The sequence below is a fragment of the Hemiscyllium ocellatum genome, chromosome 24 (genome assembly GCF_020745735.1).
Source record: "Hemiscyllium ocellatum isolate sHemOce1 chromosome 24, sHemOce1.pat.X.cur, whole genome shotgun sequence".
NCBI classification, from domain to species: domain Eukaryota; kingdom Metazoa; phylum Chordata; class Chondrichthyes; order Orectolobiformes; family Hemiscylliidae; genus Hemiscyllium; species Hemiscyllium ocellatum.
Genome location: NC_083424.1, coordinates 39,739,638 through 39,759,367, shown reverse-complemented (window position 1 = coordinate 39,759,367; position 19,730 = coordinate 39,739,638). Strand labels below are relative to the sequence as shown.

The 19,730-nt window shown below is 43.1% G+C and overlaps 1 protein-coding gene across 1 annotated transcript in view; it reads right to left on the bottom strand.

The window, feature by feature from the left end:
* Window positions 1-19,730, bottom strand: part of ksr2 (kinase suppressor of ras 2) — a 434,890-nt gene that overhangs the window by 96,695 nt on the left and 318,465 nt on the right. Inside the window, exon 16 of the mRNA XM_060844153.1 lies at window positions 3,868-4,244. Coding sequence (XP_060700136.1) covers window positions 3,868-4,244 — 377 coding nt within the window. The remainder of the gene's footprint in view (window positions 1-3,867; window positions 4,245-19,730) is intronic.

Genomic DNA, 19,730 nt, shown 5'->3' with positions numbered 1-19,730 from the left:
AAGAGGGAGTCTGACCCCACCCCACAGCTCACCAATAGGATAAACAACACACTGAGGAATCTACAAAAAAAACGGGCAGATAACCAGGTCTGACCTACAAAGAATGAAACCTGAAAGCAACAACACCCCCAAATTCTATGGACAACCTAAAGTACACAAACCTGACATCCCACTCAGACCCATAGTATCACTACCAGGGACACCATCACACAAACTGGCTAAAGAGCTACAGCAGAAACTGAAACATCTGATCAGCTGATCCAGACAGTCTATACAGTCAACACAAGAATTCTTGGACATCATCAGAAATATACACATAGACAAAGAAGAAACCATGGTCTCATTCGATGTAAGGGCACTGTTCATCTCTATCGACAAAACCCTAGCCAGAGAAACAATATCCAACCTGCTGGACATACAGAACAGACAACAGGACGTTGAACCTATTAACAAAGACAGCATACTTAAACTACTGGACCTGTGCCTCACAACACACTTCACATTCAACAACCAGATATATGAACAAATCAACGGAACACCCATGGGCTCACTGATCCCTGGACTCATAGCAGAAGCAGTAATGCAAAGGTTAGAACAAACAGTCTTACTGCAAATACAACTCAAACTCTGGGTCAGATATGTGGATGACACCTTTGTAATCATTAAAAACACAGAAATAGAGAACACACACCGGATCATCAACGCCACACTCACAGGAATCCGATTCATGAGAGAGGAAGAAAAGGACAACCAGCTCCCATTCCTAGACCTGGTGGTACAGAGAACACCGAACGGAGAATTCAGCACCAAGGTATACAGAAAAGCCACAAAACAGACCAAGTCCTGAACTATGAAAGCAACCACCCCAACACACACAAACAAAGCTGCATCAGGACACTATTCAAAAGGGCCACAACACACTGCAGTACACCAGAACTGCAAAAAGAGGAAGAGGAACACCTATACAAGGTATTCACCAAAAACGGATACCCACGCAATTTCATCAACCAATGCCTCAGGGAAAGACAACGGAACGAGGACATGCCGCAACCCAAAGGACTAGCCACACTACCATACATCAGGAGCATTTCCGAACTGACAGCCAGACTGCTGCGACCACTAGGACTCATAACAGCACACAAACCAACAGCCACTCTCAGACAACAACTCACCAGGACAAAGGACCCGATACCCAGCATGAGCAAAACCAACGTAGTGTACAAAATCCCATGGAAGGACTGAACAAAACACTACATAGGACAAACAGGAAGACAGCTAACAACCCACATCCACGAACACCAACTAGCCACGAAACGACACGACCAGCTATCCTTAATAGCCACACACGCAGATGACAAACAACATGAATTCGACTGGGACAACACTACTATTATAGGGCAAGCCAAACAGAGAACAGCCAGGGAATTCCTAGAGGCATGGCACTCATCCACTGATTCTATCAACAAACACATCGACCTGGACCCAATATACCGGCCACTGCAGCGGACAGCAACTGACAACCGGAAGTGGCAGAGACAAGCCACTATAAATGCAGAAGGAAACATGACAGAAGCGCTTCACAGGAGGCTCCCAAGCACTGAGGATGTCACCTAGAAAGGGGACGAAACGTTTGCAACAAAAACTCCCAGCTTGGCGAACTGAACCACAACAACTGGTGTCCTTCCTCATCCGTGTGTAAGGATACTAGTGAGAGTGGATCATGCACTTAATAACGTAGTCAGTGTTTCCTTGGCCAGGTTGATGTTGATGGATGTGAACAGGGCTGTTACGTCAAATCCTGTTCTATCTTTAGATAATCTTCTATTATTATAAGAACCAAAGACACATACACCAAACACCACCAAGGACAGTATCATCAAACTAGTGGATCTATGCCTTAACACCCACTTCACTTTCAATGACAAAACTCTACAGACAAACCAACAGAACATCCATGGGCTCTCCAATATCAGGGTTCTTAGCAGAGGCAGTAATGCAGAGACTCGAACAAGCAGTTCTGCCAAGCATCCAACCCAAACTTTGGGTCCGCTACGTGGATGACACCTTTGTCATCACTAAACGAAACAAATTAGAGGAAACCTTCAAGACCATCAATAATATCCTTACTGGCATAAAATTCATTAAAGTAGAGGAAAACAACAACAAACTGCCATTCCTAGATGTCACAGTACAGCAAACAGCCAATGGTGAAGTTCAAACTAGCGTCTACAGGAAAAACAACACAAATGGACCAAATATTGAACTACAGAAGCAACCATCTCAACATCCACAAATGAAGCTGCATTATTTCAATGAGCCACCACACAATGCAGCACAAAGGAACTACACAAAGCAGAGGAAAATCACTATATATTGTATTCAAAAAGAACGGGTACCTAATGAACACAGTCCACCGATTGCTGAGCAACAAACCCAAACAAGAAGACAAAACACATCCAGAAACCCTAACCACTCTCCCCTACATCAAAGATATCTTGGAAATGACTGCCAAACTACTCAGACCCCTTGGTATCATGGTAGCCCACAAACCCACCAACACACTAAAATAGCAGTTAATTAACTTGAAAGATCCTATACAGACAACAAGCAAAACTAATGTAATTTATAAAATACTGCGCAAGAACTATTACAAACACTACATTGGACAGAAAACTAGCCACGAGGATACAAGAACATCAACTAGCCACAAAACGACATGACACACTCTCACTAGTATCCTTACGTATGGATGAGGAAAGATACCACTTCTACTGGGACAACACATCCATCCTCCGACAAGCCAAACAGAGAATTCCTAGAAGCATGGCCTCACTTTCCCAACTTACAGCATTCTACTCAAAGTCACACACTGTGCTAAGCTGCACTTAGATGCCTGGATTTCTTTGTTAATTACAGGTTGCACTGAGCACACCATCAAACAAAGTGAGTAGTACATGCGTGCAGATATTCACTCCTTGATTGTATTAATGTTCAGAGACAACTAGTGGTGCTGCTCTTAACATTAGAAATATTTCACACCGATTTTCAATGTTTCCTTGAAGTCCGCCTTCATTTTCTTTCAGGTGGTAGATACACAAGAGTTACTGAGAAACCCAAATCATGTGAATTATCTACTTCCCAGCTTTATTGGACTTAGCAGCTAGATTGCTTTGAGAACCATGTTTAGTACAGCATCAATCAAATGGATACCACTGAATCAATATGAATACCTTAACAGAGCCCTTCAAATCAAAATTTTCACAGTAACCCTGTGACCTGCAGATAATAACCACATGAAGTTTACTCTAAGTGTTGCATATGAAATAAGGTCTGACTGGTTCAATAAGAAAGCTCTTTTCAAAATGACTTCCATTTTCCAAATGTTACGATTTGAATGCGATGACCAAAACTACAGCAATGTAACCACACAGAACTTTAGCCAAACTTTGACTTTCATAATGTCGAAGACACACCATTTACATATTCATGCTCCCACTTTAATTTTCAGAACAAGCTGAAAAGGGAAAGGTAAACCTTCATTACTTGTTCATCGCTCTTATTAAGCCATATGCTTGCCAAAACATAGGATAACTATATGATAAATTTAATCTGTTAAGCCTTAAATAAGTTAGTTAACTACCAAGTAAAGACATTTGTTACATCAAATAGTAACTACAGCAATTATTATATCTGGTCTTTCAACCAAAAGAAAAATGGATTATGTGTTTTGCAACCTTTGGAAAAGATCTTGAACTGTTTTGTAATCTTACTTGATACTGGAATATCACACTCATGGGGACAGATTTATATTATTCTCTTGACTCTTCTTGATAACCTACAAATAATTTACATTAAGCCATCACTTACCTGGTGATAATAGCTAAGTGTGGGGGACTCATACAGGCTCCCATAAATAGTACCACATTTTCATGTCGAGTTTGTCTATATGCCATCACTTCCCTTTTGAAAAGTTTTAGATGGTCCTCATTGTCCCTTTCAATATCAATCAAACGGATTGCTACCTCTCCATGCCAACGACCATGATAGACTTTGCCGAAGCGTCCTTTGCCTATGAGTTCTCCAATTTCTAGTTGCTCAAATGGAATGTCCCATTCCTGTAGGAAAATGCTAGTCTGACTTGCTTTTCGTGGAAAATTACGTGCAGACAACAATGAAAGGTTCATCTCTTCAAAATCATCTTCAGAACCATCAGACTTATAAGCCTCATCATTTGCATCTTCATTCTAAGAAAACATAAAAGAGTTTCAATCAATTAAGCAATTTTTGTTATGCATTTCCTGGTTCTTAGGAAAACAGAGTTAAGAAACTTCCAACGGTGCTTGCCACATAGAACATGATTAGCTTCAAAACTGTTAGCTCCCATGTATGTTTCTCTTAGGTAAATGCAAAATGTCCCACCTAACGACAAGTAGTTCTCCAATTCAATCTGAAGAAAGATTTTGTCTTTATTACACACAAATGTGGAAAATAGGAGCAGGAGTAGGCTATTCAACTCCTTGAGACTGCTCCTATTTAATATGATCATGAGTAATTATTGAGCTCAATACCCTAATCCTACCCTGCCCACGTATCCTTCGATTCCTTTAGCCACAACAGCTATATCCACCTACTTTTTGAAAAGACGTAATGTTTTGGCCTCAACTAACTTCGTGGTATTGAACTCCGTAGATTCATTACTTTCTGAATGTAGAAATTTCTCCTTATTTCAGTCCTAAAAGGTTTACCTATTATCCTTAAACTATGATCCTCTGATTTTGGAATAATTGTATCTATCAATTCATTTCAATCACTCTCATGTTCTTCTCTAAACTCATAACAAAATTGTGAGCCTGATTTCAAGTAATCAGACTCAAGAAAGTGGCTCACAACCACCTTCTCAAAGGTAATTTGGGATTGGGTAATCTAATGAAATAATAAAAATAGTCTTGAACTGCAAAAGTACAGCTTCAGCATTCGTCAGAAACATTAAGTATGAACAAATGTTCAGCTTTACTTATTATTTTATATCATTTTGGTTATGTTTCAATGTTAACATCTAAATTCTTAGTCATTTTCTGAGACATCAGCTCTCTGCGCAGATACTGATCCTTAGTGAATATCAAGTTCTTGATATGAAATGGCATCCATGTGCTGATTACATAAGGATGTTGCTGATTAGTGCTGCAACTAGTGAAAAATGTTCCACAGTTGATTGCCAAGCTACAAAGGGTATAGAGGCATCATATGAAATAATAGGAGATGTTTCTTGCAATATGGGAAGGTTATCTTATCAGTGGCTTGGCATACCAGAAGGTAGAATTAGAAGTTAGAGGCACTTTCTCTCCAGAGGTCTCTTCCAGTCTACTCAATCAAGAATTTTAAAAAGACAGCAAAAGAGAATGTGACAGTCAGCTTCCATGACAGAGATGATGATCAGACTCCCCCTCTTCACAGGGAGATGGTGGTGTATAGGCAATGCCAATTGACTAGTAATCCAGAGACCTAAATAACTGCCTGGAATATAGGTTTATTACACACCTACTAGAGGAAGTTAAGTTCAATTAAGTTGGGGATGTGTAAAACATTCTGGAAGCTGCGAGTTGTATAAAATGTTCTAATTATGAAAGATCTCTGAGAATAAGCACAGAAATGCATCATTCTTTACCTGCAACCATAAACTAGTTGCCCATTCCAAAAGGAAATACTCTTGCAATTCACAAACACTGCTGGCTGATCCTAGGGAATTCTAATGACCATTAGTGTAATCTTGCAGTCTAGGAAAACAAGCAAAGGTCCTGAAGCCTGATGGACTCTGTCCTGGTTGTCTCCACCAGTGATGATTTTGATGAATTCACTTGCAGGACAGTAAAGTGCACTGTGGCCCTCCCTTATGCATTTCTGTACAGCAGCCTTTGATATGCCACAATGATTATTTGTGGAGCCCTTGAATATTCCAGCAGCGAAGAAAAAACAGTGTCACAGTTATTTTGGTGTTGGATTTCCACCAGTACCATGTAGCTGCAGGTCCTGCTCTACAATTCTTCCTGGGATACCCTCAATCATCTCTGGCATTGCCTCTCCAATATTTGCAGCTAATTAGTTCTCATTCTGGAGACACCTTGATATCTCAGTGGTCATCTTTTGATATTTTCTAATTAGCCTGGGCAGCACGGTGGCACAGTGGTTAGCACTGCTGCCTCATAGACCAGGGACCTGAATTTGATTCCACCCTCAGACAACTGTTTGGGTGGAGTTTGCACATTCTCCCGTGTCTGTGTGGGTATCCTTTGGGTGCTCTGGTTTCCTTCCACAGTCCAAAGGTGTGCAGATTAGATAGACTGGCCATGCTAATTTGCTTCATAATATCCAGGGATGTGCAGGCTCAGTGGATTAGCCATGGCAAATGTCGGGAAATGGATATATATAGGTTTGGAGGGAGGTACTGGGTAGAATGCTCTTTGGAGGGTTTGTGTAGGGTTCTTTTATTCTATGCACCTGTTCTGATATGTTATTATGCAACTGTAGAGCTAGTGAGACTTGAATCCTCACCTCCTGGCAAAGAGGTAGGGACACTATCTCAGCACCAAAAGAACTCCATTGTCTGTCTTCTATTATGCATTTCCTGAATGGTGGAACCTTGAATAACCTTCCATTCTGGTGCTGCTTTCTATTAATGTTGTGGCCTCAGTTACTGATTGGCAAGACCCCTCCTTGTCTCTCACTGCTCTTCCTCCTGAGGTTGCATGAATATATAATGCATGATACATATTTGAGCAATCAAATTGAATGATAAATAGATAGTAATATGACAGCATATGCTCTAAGGATCTCATTTAAAGAATTAATGAACATGAGCTTTTCAACTCCATCCATTGTCTATACCCAAGCCTCAATACCCTCCAAACTCAACTCGTCTCTCTTCACCTTCCAACCCATGACCTCAATATGCTTTTAGAGGTATCGTGAAGATAGTACTGTCAATTTTATGTTAGAACTTGTTACCTTTCATGATCCTCCTGTTACATTCAAACTTGTCCCAATCCCCTTGATTCCCTCAATACCACTTTGCATAGTCTCGACATAACATATCAACCTTCTCCCATTACCCTGGACTCTGTCATCCTCCAATGTGAAATCCTTCCTGAGCTAACATTTGTCTATCTTGGCATTCCCATTCTGATCCCAGATTCTCCCCTCTGCAATCTTAGTGTTTGGTGTTATGAGCCACCCAAGAGATCTGTTATCCCAACCTTAGAGATGATCTGGCCCACCCCTTTCAGATCGAACTCCCTTCCCTGACTGTGAAGGTTCCCTCTATCAGCTAACACCCTGCACTACGCCTGCCATTTGGACAACACTGAACCAATGCTTTACCCCTTCATTTTCATTACTTCAAATGACAGTCTCTCACAACACTTCCTTCACATCCAGCCCTTCCCATTTCATTCCACCTCCCCTCCCTCCTAACAACCACATTGAACGCACCTCCCTATCCCCATGGTGGCTCAGTGGTTAGCACCACTACCTCACATCACCAGGGTCCCAGGTTCAATTCCAGCCTCGGGCGACTGTCTGTGTGGAGTTTGCATGTTCTCCCTGTGTCTGCGTGGGTTTCCTCCGGGTGCTCTAAGTTTCCTCCCACAATCCAAAGATGTGCAGGTCAGGTGAATTGGCCATGCTAAATTGCTCTTTGGAGGGTCGGTGTGGACTTTATGGGGTGAAGGGTATGTTTCCACACTGTAGGGAATATAATCTAATCTAACAAACTCTTAGAGATTCTGAGCTTTCATGCAAGGTGTTATTCTCTTGCTCCTCCCATGTGCCACAGGGTTTGGAAAAGGCAAACTGCTGATTTCAGACACACCTAGTCAAATGCATGCTACCCTTAACTGAAAACAAACTGGTTGCCATGAGATTTCCATGCGCTACAGGCTTAACATTGAGGCTAGGACTTACATGTCAAATAATTGAGATAATGAGGATGTTTAGCATGCAAATGTATGAAAAGTAAGAATTTGACTCAGGATGTGAACCGCCACTGCTATTCTGCTGACTTCATCTCTAAATCTCAACCTGCCATCTGGAAACCTGATTCCCAACTAATTAAGTCATCCTGTCCTTTACAGGCCCCATAAAATACCAAAAATTCAGAACAATTTCATGTATGTTCCTCTTTTGTACCAACTGCCATCTGCATCCAAAGAACAAAAAAGCTTTGCAGATGCCTGCTTCCTTGTCTGATGCAGTGAAACAGCGAATCATGAACTCTCATCTCATCAAACTAAACTGCTTTTCAATAAAGCTCTGCTTTTTTGTCATCTTGATCGCTTCTTTTATGCCAGTTTTACTTTTGATTTGGTATCATGTTGAGAAACAATAATGAAGAAATATGTATTACTTTCTTTTGGTGGTTGTTTCATGATCTGCTTATTGTCATGCAAAACGTGGGTTAAATAGATTACACTAAAAGAACAGGTAGAAGAACTTCACAAAATACATTATTGTACCCTGCTCAGTGGATGGTTACTGAGCTCACTCCTCACTCTCAAACACATATTATGGGTTGTCACTTTATCTGTTGATTTCTTGGCAATTCCATGTTTGTGCAAATAAGCTCAATTTATGGAATGCATCAGTTCTTTAAGTTAGTAACTTTCTTACCCAGAGGACACTGTGTGCTGGCTGAATCATTAATAACCAGCACAACAGCCTTTTAACACTGTGGTGCCCTATTTTACATGCTTGAAAACAGACTTCCTGCGTCAATGCTGCATGCTCACTTCTGTACTATCTCAATCAAGCAGTCATTCTCAGTAATAAGAGATTTCTGATTTTGACAATGTCAAATGATGTACCATCATATTGATGGAGTTATCCCCACATTCTGGGCTATTGATTCGCAGGAGCCTGAAGGTAGGGAACCAAGAATTGCGGCAATCTAATATCAAGCACACTAAGTAGTTTTCTGATATGGCTACAGTTGTTAATATAAATGACAGGATTTTTGCAAACTTTTGCAAGCTTTAGATTTTCTATAAACCTTCAAGGGAAATAGCGGATGTCTTGTTGTGTTGCTCATTGATAGTCTTGAACGTGGAGCACGGTTCTGATGTTTTACTGCTCTAATAGGCAAATCTAGGTAATTGTAGTGATTTACAATTTATTAAAGGTTAGTAATAACACCATGGCAACTCCTTGTAAATTTTAGGATGGAGAATAATGAGAAGCTTTCTAGTTTGCAGATCATTTTGCATCTTAACAGTTGTACTGCAGAAATCACATACTGGATGTAACAGATATGCGTAAGACATTTAAAAATGTATTTCAGGTTTTCCATAGACTTTCTGCTCATGAAGAAAGCCAATAGTTGTGTTAGTTGTGATGGCATAAGTATGATAGAGGAAGTATGATAGAAATTAAGCAGGCTTTTGCACAAATATCTTGCATATGTCCTATAGCACTGCTCACATCGGCTTGAATGTCTATGTTTTACAAGGATGTTTTACAAGCATTATTCAAAAACTTGACTAGAATTTCCAGCTTCATTGGGATTGGATTAGGAGGCAGGAGGGTGGGAGAAATGGTAAGGGAAGGTGTCAGAAGGAGAGTCTAATGTCCTGCAACTACCATGATTTATTATTAGTGGTGGGAAAGAGCGTTGCTTGCACAATGCTAGGACAACAAAAGTGGGAATACATGAGGTTATGTACTTTGGCAGAAAGAACAGAGGAACTGAATACTATTTAAATGAAGAAAGACTGCAGAAAGCTACAGAATAGTCATAGAGTAATATAGCATGGAAATAGACTCTTTGGTCCAACCAGTCCATGCTGAACATAATCCCAAACTAAACTAGTCCCACCTACCTCCTCCTGGTCCATATTCCTCCATGAAGGGCTTATGCCCGAAACGTCGAATTTCCTATTCCTTGGATGCTGCCTGACCTGCTGTGCTTTAACCAGCAACACATTTTCAACTGTGATCTCCAGCATCTGCAGACCTCATTTTTTACCCATATTCCTCCAGACCCTTCCTATTCATGGAATTATCCTTTTAAATGTTGTAGCTGTACCCACATTCACCACTTCCTCAGGAAGCTCATTCCACATACAAATGTTTGCCTCATGTCTTCTTTAAATCTTGCTCCTCTCACCTCAAAAATGTGCTCCCTAGTCTTGAAATCCTCCATTCCAGGGAAAATTAGACTACCATTAACACTCTCTCTATATTCCTCATTATTTTATAAACTTCTATCAGGTCACCTCTCAATCTCCTATGCTCCAGTTAAAAAAAAAGTCCCAATCTTTCTTTATAACTCAATCCTTTCACACATGGCAACATCCTGGTAAATCTCTTATGAAGCTGAAAATGTGTTGCTGGTTAAAGCACAGCAGGTCAGGCAGCATCCAAGGAACAAGAAATTCGACGTTTCTGATGAAGGGCTCTGGCCCGAAACGTCGAATCTCCTGTTCCTTGGATGCTGCCTGACCTGCTGTGCTTTAACCAGCAACACATTTTCAGTTCTGATCTCCAGCATCTGCAGACCTCACTTTTTACTCGAAAATCTCTTATGAACCCTCTCCAGCTCAATAGTGTCCTTTCAATAACTGGGTAACCAGAACTGGACACAGCATTCCAGAAGAGGCTTCACCAATGTCCTATACAACCTCAACATAACTTCTTAACTCCTATACTCAAAGAATTGAGCAATAAAGGCAAGCATGCCAATGCCTTTTAACCACCCTGTTTATATGTGAGGCAAACTTCAAAGAATTATGTACCTGTGCCCCTAGGTCTCTGTTTTATAACACCACCCAAAGCCCTACTATTAATTGTATAGGGCCTACCCTTGTTTGTTGTACCAAAATGCAATATCTTTTTTTATCAAGGGCATTTTTCAACCCTTTGGCCCAGTTCAAAAAGATAACATTGTAAATCTTAGAAAAGCCTTTTCACTGTCGACTATACCACCAATTCTGGTGTCATCTGCAAACTTACTACCGTGCCTTCTATATTCTCATCCAAATCATTTACATAATTGACAAACAAAAGAGGACCCAGAACCTATCCCGGCTTTTCTGCAAATATTTCTTTCGTTCTTTCAATGTGTTGTCCTCATTCAGCCTGGAATATCTCTTAGCTTAATGCAAAGCCTCCCCTATCTTCCCAATAATATATTCTCAGTATTGACTGACTTCCACTGAGCTTCTGCACATTTTCATAACTTAATTGAGAATAAGTTTCTCCTCTTTCATCAGATGTGCTTTCATGTAGAACCTGTTATACCTAAAACAATCCTACCTCTGATGAAATCATTTTTTAGTTGTCCAAAGCCACAGGATTTAACTAGTTGTATCAGTGGATTTACTTATGATCAAGTCACCCTTTCCACCAGTGCTCTGATGTCGAACACACACCATTCATAAATAACAAATAAATACAGACGCTGCTGGAGAAATTCAACAGATCTGGCAATATCTGTGTAGATAAAGCAGTGTTAATGTTTCGAGTCATATGTCCCTACTTCAGAAGGGTTTCTGGACTTGAAATGGTAGGTCTGTTTCCTCTCCAAGATGCCACCAGATCTGCTGATCCTCTCCAACAATTTCTGTTTTTGGTTATTTCAAATCTCCATCGTCTATTGTTCTTTGTTGTATTAAACAAGTAACATTAATTGTGTGGCTTAAGTATGTCTTCAAAACTATCAAAATCTCTGCAGTCTGCTTTTTCTGCATCTTAGCAAGATCTAGGCTACAATACAGTTTGTAGTACTCTTTCTCTAGTACAAACAGCATTGTTGCTATTTTTATTTGCTCAGGTTTTAAAATTAATTTTCTAGGTATTTCATAGCTGTGCCACCGAGAAAGAAGAAAATTTCTGATCCAGTCTCATATCTCCTTTAATTTCCACAGAAGCAGGAAATGGAAAATGAAAATGCAGCCAGTTTGACTCGCCCTATAAGTGAAAATTGCAGTTCTGAAGAGTCAGTTCACGTTAACTCTGTTTCTCTCTACTACAGATGCTGCCTACTGAGTTTCTCTGACATTTTCTGTTTTTAATTTAGAGTTGGAAGTTGCATTTTGTTTTAAACCTCTTCATTGTTGTCAGTTTGTGTGGAGGACTCAAAGAAATTCATACATTTTCAGCTGCACCACTCTGCGACCATCTTTCAAGTCATGTGTTCAATGGCTGCCACAGTCTGCATACAAAGATGCAACAGAGGAAGAGATCACATGACTACAGCAAGCCAGCCAACACAGTAAGCACAACTGTATTTTTCCAAATAGCTGCTTGTATTCACAAGTATCCCTGCTAAGTCGCTACCCTGTTCATTTCGCCCATCCCTAATGCCTTATATTTGCATTCATTTTCAACATGCTTATTGTGCTTATCAGGGTTTAAATGAATGGAAAATTAGAAGCAGCCTGTCAACAATTACAATTTATTCATGGGACATGGGCTTCACTAGCTGAGCCAGCGTTTGTTGCCCATTGCCATTGAGAAGGTGACAGTGAGCTGCCTTCTTGAACATCTACAATCCATGTGGTGTAGGTGGTCACACAATGCTCACAGTCTCTCTTTAAAGACTGAGAGGCAGCCAGCAACCGCTGGAGACCAAACTTTGGAGAACAACTCAAGCAGGACAGCATGCAGGCATTGAGCACCGGGGCAGTGCATGGAGAAGCAGCCCCGGAGCAGCGAGTCCCAGAGCAGCACAAGGGGAAGCAGCTCCCAAGCAGTGAGTCCAATACCTGCGTGTGGGCAGCGAACCCCAGATCAGCACAAGGGTAACAAGCCCCAGAGCAGCACAAGAAGAACGAGTCCCAGAGCAGTGCAGGGGGAAGCAGCCCCAGAGCTGTGCATGGGGAAGCAGCGAGTCCTGGGCACAGACTGACATGGGAGAACGCAGTCCTAGAACTTACCTTGGAGCAACAGAGTGCTGGTATGGAGTGGACCAGGGATGGCTGTTGGATTAGAGTCTGATGTGGGTGTTCAGACCACATGCAAGGTCCTGTGGTGAGTTGCTACAACGTTATGCTTATTTGAAATTTGTTAACTGACTGTAATGTTAATCCTTTAACGATGTCTTATTTCTAACTTATATTTTAAACTCTGTAGAAAAATGCAACTACTTTTTATTCCTGTTTTTTATCCAAGATTTGTACTTAGGCATTTGTACCTGAGATGGTGCCATAAGAGGCAGACATTGTAAAAGCTTTTCACTGTACTCCTACAATGGAGTACATGTGACAATAAAGGATACTTTATTCTATTCTTTTGATGCAAGTGCTCTCTACACCATCTGACACACTGCCCTTACCATCTCAGCACACTTCCAACCTGCCATGAGGTTGATTAAAGCCATCCAGCAGCTGAAAAACAACAAGGCCTCCAGATGGAATCCCCACTGAAGTACTAAAATACAGCAGACAGCCATGCTTGTCATGAACTCATGACTTCATTAGCCTTGTCTGGAAGGAAGATTGATTAGTTCTTGCTAGTCAAAGATTCAAAGGTTACAGGGAGAAGGGAGGAGAATGGAGTTGCAAAATGTATGAGGCATGATCAAATAGCAGAGCAGACGCAATGAGCCAAAAGGCCTAATTCTGTTCTTATACTCATGATCTTAAGAGACCAAACCGGGACATCTCAGCGATGCTGTAACTGTGACCATTTTCAAGAAAGGAAACCGGTCCAACTGTGAAGATTAAGAAGTTTTTCAGCAAAGGGCATCCTGAGAATCTTCCTCAACCACATTCTTCCACTGACTGCAGAGCTCCTCCCTAAGTCTCACTGCAGTTTCTGCCCACAAAGGTGCATAATTTTAGTCCATAACAAATCTAGGAAAAGTGCAGGGAATAGCACCAACCTCTGTATATAGCCATCTTTAATCATACGAAGGCCTTGATTCTGATAACAGTGAGGGATTGTAGAATATTTCCCTCAAACTGAGCTGAGATTTGGGAGTTCTCATTCATGAATCACAAAAAGCTAGCATTAGGTTCAGCGCGTAACAGAAGGCAAACGGAATGTTGGTCCTTCTTCAAAGAGAATGGAATACAAAAATAGGAAGATCTTGCTAAAACTATACAGGGCACTATTCAAAGCACAGCTGGAATAATGTGAACAGTTTGGGACCTCTCCAGAGATACTCCAGAAAAGGTTCACTAGGCTGATAACAGATATGGAAGGACTGTCTTATGAGGAGAGGTTGAGTAAGTTGAGCTTGTACTCATTTGAATCTAGAAGAATGAGTGGTATTATTATTGAATCAGGGTGAATCCTCTTGCAAGGATGCCTGTCTTGAAGAAGTTTTCCTCCTCTCTCTACAAAAATCTGAGTCCCTCTCTCACTGCAACTCCCAGATCATTTCCTCTGCCCTGAAGCTCTTCAACCATGTACTGAAACACTCACTACTACAGCCACATTTGCTTCCTCAGTGCCTGCGTCCGTAACCAACTCATCCCACATGGATTTTGGACCACTTTTAAACCAGCAGAGTTCAAATCCGAACAGGACAAACAGTACAGACTACAGATTCAAACACACCAGCAACGGTTCTCCGTCAAGATCCTCTGCTCCACGCTCACAGCAATGTGCTGGCACCTAACATCTCTACAGTCAGCCCTGCCACAGCTGAGGGCCACACTCTCTCAGAATTGCAAAGGACCCCTCCTTTACTATATTCTCAAGAAAATTCATACTCTCAACAAACAGTATTTCAATACAGTCTCAAACATCAAAAACTGTAAGTACAACAAACTTTTATCTATCCACCTCCATAACTAGTGCTCCTCAAACATTCCAGTAGATTCCCCCGCCCTCTGGAACTGCTCGGACGCCATTAGCCATGCGGCTGGTGCAGCTACGATCCCCACGGTGATTGACGTCACTTCCGCCCCCATCATAGCCGCTTCCAAAGCCACCTCTGCCCCTCACAACTCCTCATGCACCACACGTGACATCACATCCGCCTCTCACATCATCGCTGATGTCACACGCTCGGTGACTTCCGCCTCCCCTACTGCCGTGTTTGCCACCACTTCCGCCCCCACCAATGCCACTCACCTGCATTCTGCTGACATGCCCCCCCGCAAATCTCACTGTCACCATCCCCACCCCCCAGAACCCTGAGGGGAACACCACCCCTGCTCATGACTCCATCCCCATTCCCCCCACCACCACACCCACTCCAGTTACATGCTCCACCCCCACTCCCAGCTCCACACCCACACCAGATCTCAGCTCCCAGCCCTGCCGAGTATTGACCATCCCTCCAGACCACCTCCTCACTGAGGACAAATGATCAGTCCTCAGCAAAGGACTCACCTTCATCCCCCTCCACCCATGCATCAATGAATTTAATACACGCCGTGATGTTGAACACTTTTTCTGCCACCTCCGCCTCCAAGCTTATTTTCACAATCAGGACTCCCGCCCACCTTCCGAGGACCCCTTCTCTCGCCTCCACCCCGTGGTGGCCTATTACCCGCCTTCGACCTCTTCATTTCCAACTGCTGCCGAGACATTAACCGCCTCAGCCTGTCTACTCCCCTCCCCACTCCAACCTCTCACCCTCACAATGCGCAGCCCTCCACTGCCTCTGCTCCAATTCCAACCTCACCATCAAGCCAGCGTATAAAGGGAGTGCTGGGGTAGTCTGGCGCACCGACCTCTACACCGCTGAAGCCAGACACCAACTCGAGGACACGCTTCCTACCATCCTCTCGACCATGACTTCACCCCCCCCATCACCAAACCATCATCTTCCAGACCATACAGAACCTCATCACCTCAGGATATCTCCCACCCATAGCTTCCAACCTCATAGTCCGGGAACCCCGCACTGCCCAGTTCTCTCTCCTTCCCAGGATCCACAAGCCTGACCACCCTGGGCGACCCATTGTCTCAGCATGCTCCTGCCCCATTGAACTCATCTCTACCTACCTCAACACTGTCCTATACCTCCCAGTCCAGGAACTCCCCACATACATTCAAGACACTACCCATGCCCTACACCACCTCCAGGACTTCCGTTTCCCGGGCCCCCAATGCCTCATCTTCACCATGGATATCCAATCCCTCTACACCCCCATCCGCCACAACCAGGGCCTCTAAGCCCTCTGTTTCTTCCTCTCCCAACGTCCCCAACAGTACCCTTCCACCGATACTCTCATTCATTTGGCCGAACTGGTCCTCACCCTTAACAATTTCTCCTTTGAATCCTCCCACTTCCTCCAGACCAAAGGGGTAGCCATGGGCCCCAGCTATGCCTGTCTCTTTGTTGGCTACATAGAACAGTCCATCTTCCGTAGTTACACAGGCACCACTCCCCACCTCTTCCTCCGCTACACTGAGGACTGCATTGGCGCCACCTCGTGCACCCGTGAGGAGGTTGAGCAATTCATCAACTTCACCAACACATTCCACCCTGACCTTAAATTTACCTGGACCATCTCTGACAACTCCCTCCCCTTCATGGACCTCCCCGTCTCCATTAATGATGACCGACTTGACACTGACATTTTTCACAAACCTACCGACTCCCACAGCTACCTGGATTACACCTCTTCCCACCCTACTTCCTGCAAAATTGCCATCCCATATTCCCAATTCCTTCGCCTCTGCCGTATCTGCTCCCAGGAGGACCAGTTCCACCACAGAACACACCACATGGCCTCCTCCTTTAGAGACTGCAATTTCCCTTCCCACATGGTTAAAGATGCCCTCCAACGCATCTCATCCACGTCCCGCACCTCTGCCCTCAGACCCCACCCCTCCAACCGTAACAAGGACAGAACCCCCCTGGTGCTCACCTTCCACCCTACCAACCTTCGCATAAACCAAATCATCTGCCGACATTTCCGCTACCTCCAAACGGACCCCACCACCAGGGATATATTTCCCTCCCCACCTCTTTCCGCCTTCCGCAAAGACCGTTAGCTCCGTGACTACCTGGTCAGGTCCACATCCTCCCGTCCTGGCACCTTCCCCTGCCACTGCAGAAACCTGTGCCCACACCTCCTCCCTCACCTCCATCCAATGCCCTAAAGGAGCATTCCAAATCCATCAAAGTTTTACCTGCACATCCACCAATATCATTTATTGTATCCGTTGCTCCCGATGCAGTCTCCTCTATATTGGGAAGACTGAACGCCTCCTAGCAGAGTGTTTTAGGGAACATCTCCAGGACACCTGCACCAATCAACCACACTGCCCTGTGGCCCAACATTTCAACTTCCCCTCCCACTCAGCCAAGGACATGGAGGTCCTGGGCCTCCTTCACCGTCGCTCTGTCACCACCCGACGCCTGGAGGAAGAACGCTTCATCTTCCGCCTCGGAACACTTCAACCCCAGGGCATCAATGTGGACTTCACCAGTTTCCTCATTTCCCTTCCCCCACTTCATCCCAGTTCCAAACTTCCAGCTCTGCACCATCCCCATGACTTGTCCTGCCTGCCTATCTTCTTTTCCACCTATCCACTCCACCCTCCTCTCTGACCCATCATCTTCATCCCACCCCCATCCACCCATTGTACTCTATGCTACTTTCTCCCCACTACCCCCCCCCCCCCCTCTCATTTATCTCTCCACCCTTCAGGCACTCTGCCTGTATTCCTGAAGAAGGGCTTTTGCCCGAAATGTCATTTTTCCTGCTCCTCAGATGCTGCCTGAACTGCTGTGCTTTTCCAACACCACTCTACTCCTCACTGAATCATACACGGTTCTTATGAGATTTGACAGGTTAAAAGCAGAAATGTTGTCTCCCATGTGGGAGAAGCTAGAACCAAAAAGCAAAATCTCAGTGAAAGGTTTCCCATTTAAGACAGAGATGAGGAAAAATTTCTTCTGAGGGTAAATGAATTATAGAATTCCTTACTGCACAAAGCTGTCGAACCTGTGTTGTTACGTATATTCAAGACTGAGAAAGATAGACTTTTAGGGCATCAAGGGTGATAGGGAAAAGACAGGAAAGTGGAGGTGAAGTTTAACAGATCAGCAATGATCTCATTAAATGGCACAGCAGACTCGGTTAGCTGAATGGTCTACTTCTGTTCCCATGTTTTACGGTGTTATGAATGATAATTGAGACACTTAAAAGTGGTCAATTGAGGCCAAGGAGCATGCATGGAGAGGTTAGCAACTGAAATTTGGTAGCCTCCTATTGGTTTTATGGGATGGGTTGGTGAAGGTTAATTCCTTTATGGACATGCAACAGAACATTCAGGGGTCCCTGGTGCCAACAGGCTGCCAGGGTTTCATGACTGCTATCTTCCACCTGTCACATTCCATCACACCAATCCCTAGGGTCTGCCTGCCTGGTCAACCCAAAGTATCTATATTGATGGCCCCTGGCCAGTGAAGTACCCTCGCGGGGGGGCATGTCAGCAGAATGCAGGTGAGTGGGTCAGGCAGCATCTGAGAGAAGCACCTGCTGTGCTTTTCTAGCCCCACTCTAATCTTGACTCTAATCTCCAGCATCTGCAGTACCCACTTTCTGGATTAGAATGGTGCTGGAAAAGCACAGCAGTTCAGGCAGCATCTGAGGAGCAGGAAAATCGACGCTTCGGGCAAAATTGCCTAAAACATCAATTTTCCTGCTCCTCGCATGCTGCCTGAACTGCTGTGCTTTTCCAGCATCACTCTAATCCAGAATCTGGTTTCCAGCATCTGCAGTCTTTGTTTTTATCTAGTTGATGAGTACCCACTTTCACCTAGTTGCACTTGTGGACAAGCTCCCAGCATAACTGAATGGTGGCTTATTTAGGAATCTCTTTATTGTCTGCTGCTTGCATCCTGCTCTGTCAGTTTGTGTTGCACGCCAAAGGGAAGTTACTTCCTACTTTCATCCTCAGTAGCAGCACTTCCCCATTAATAGCTAAATCTAGCCCCATGTGGCGCACAGTAAAAATTATTTAAACATTGATACAATTCCCAGTTTTATCTCCCCAGGGTGTTGCAAGGTGTGAAGAAATAAAAATATGAATGAATACTCAGGAAGCTTGTCCTTATTTCATTAGAGCAATGCAAAATATGAAATGATACAATTTTTTTTTTACTTATGAAAAGTTGGGACAGAACAAATTGAAAGATGGTAGTTGATGATCAAAAGGCGAGGGGATAGAAGGTACAAAATTATCTATAAGAGACTTTAAAAATATGATGAATGTTTTCATTTAAAGATTTGTAGAAATCATTTTGAAACTTGCTACTGGTTGAGGCAGTAACTGACAGTACTCAAGGTCATTTGGTCAGGTGGATAAAGAAAAAGGGATTGAGCCAATAAAATGCAAATAAAAAAGCATGGAATAATTTTTTCTGAAAGTTAATTGTGAAGTGAGACAGGAAATGATGCATGTGCTTCATGATGACATCAGTTAGTTTCCATTTCTTTCTGAAAGCATTGATTTCTGCTGAAATACATTGTTCCCACAGTGATGGCAGCCCTCCAGTATTGCCTCTGAGTGTAATTCAAATGTGGGAACCATCAGAATGAGACAGTAAGTACTAGCAGAAAACCTAATTGTGAGGGGGTGGGAAAAGATGATCATAGCCAAGCCTGATGGTATTCTCATCCAGTAGAGTGTGCATGTTTCCACAAGTTTCACAGGATTGTTAATTTTCTTTTCCAATAAATAGAATAAGAATTTATGACATAGTTCTGAGTATTCTAATTCAAATACAAAGATTTCATCTCTCATTTGACTTATATTTGTGAAAGGACAAA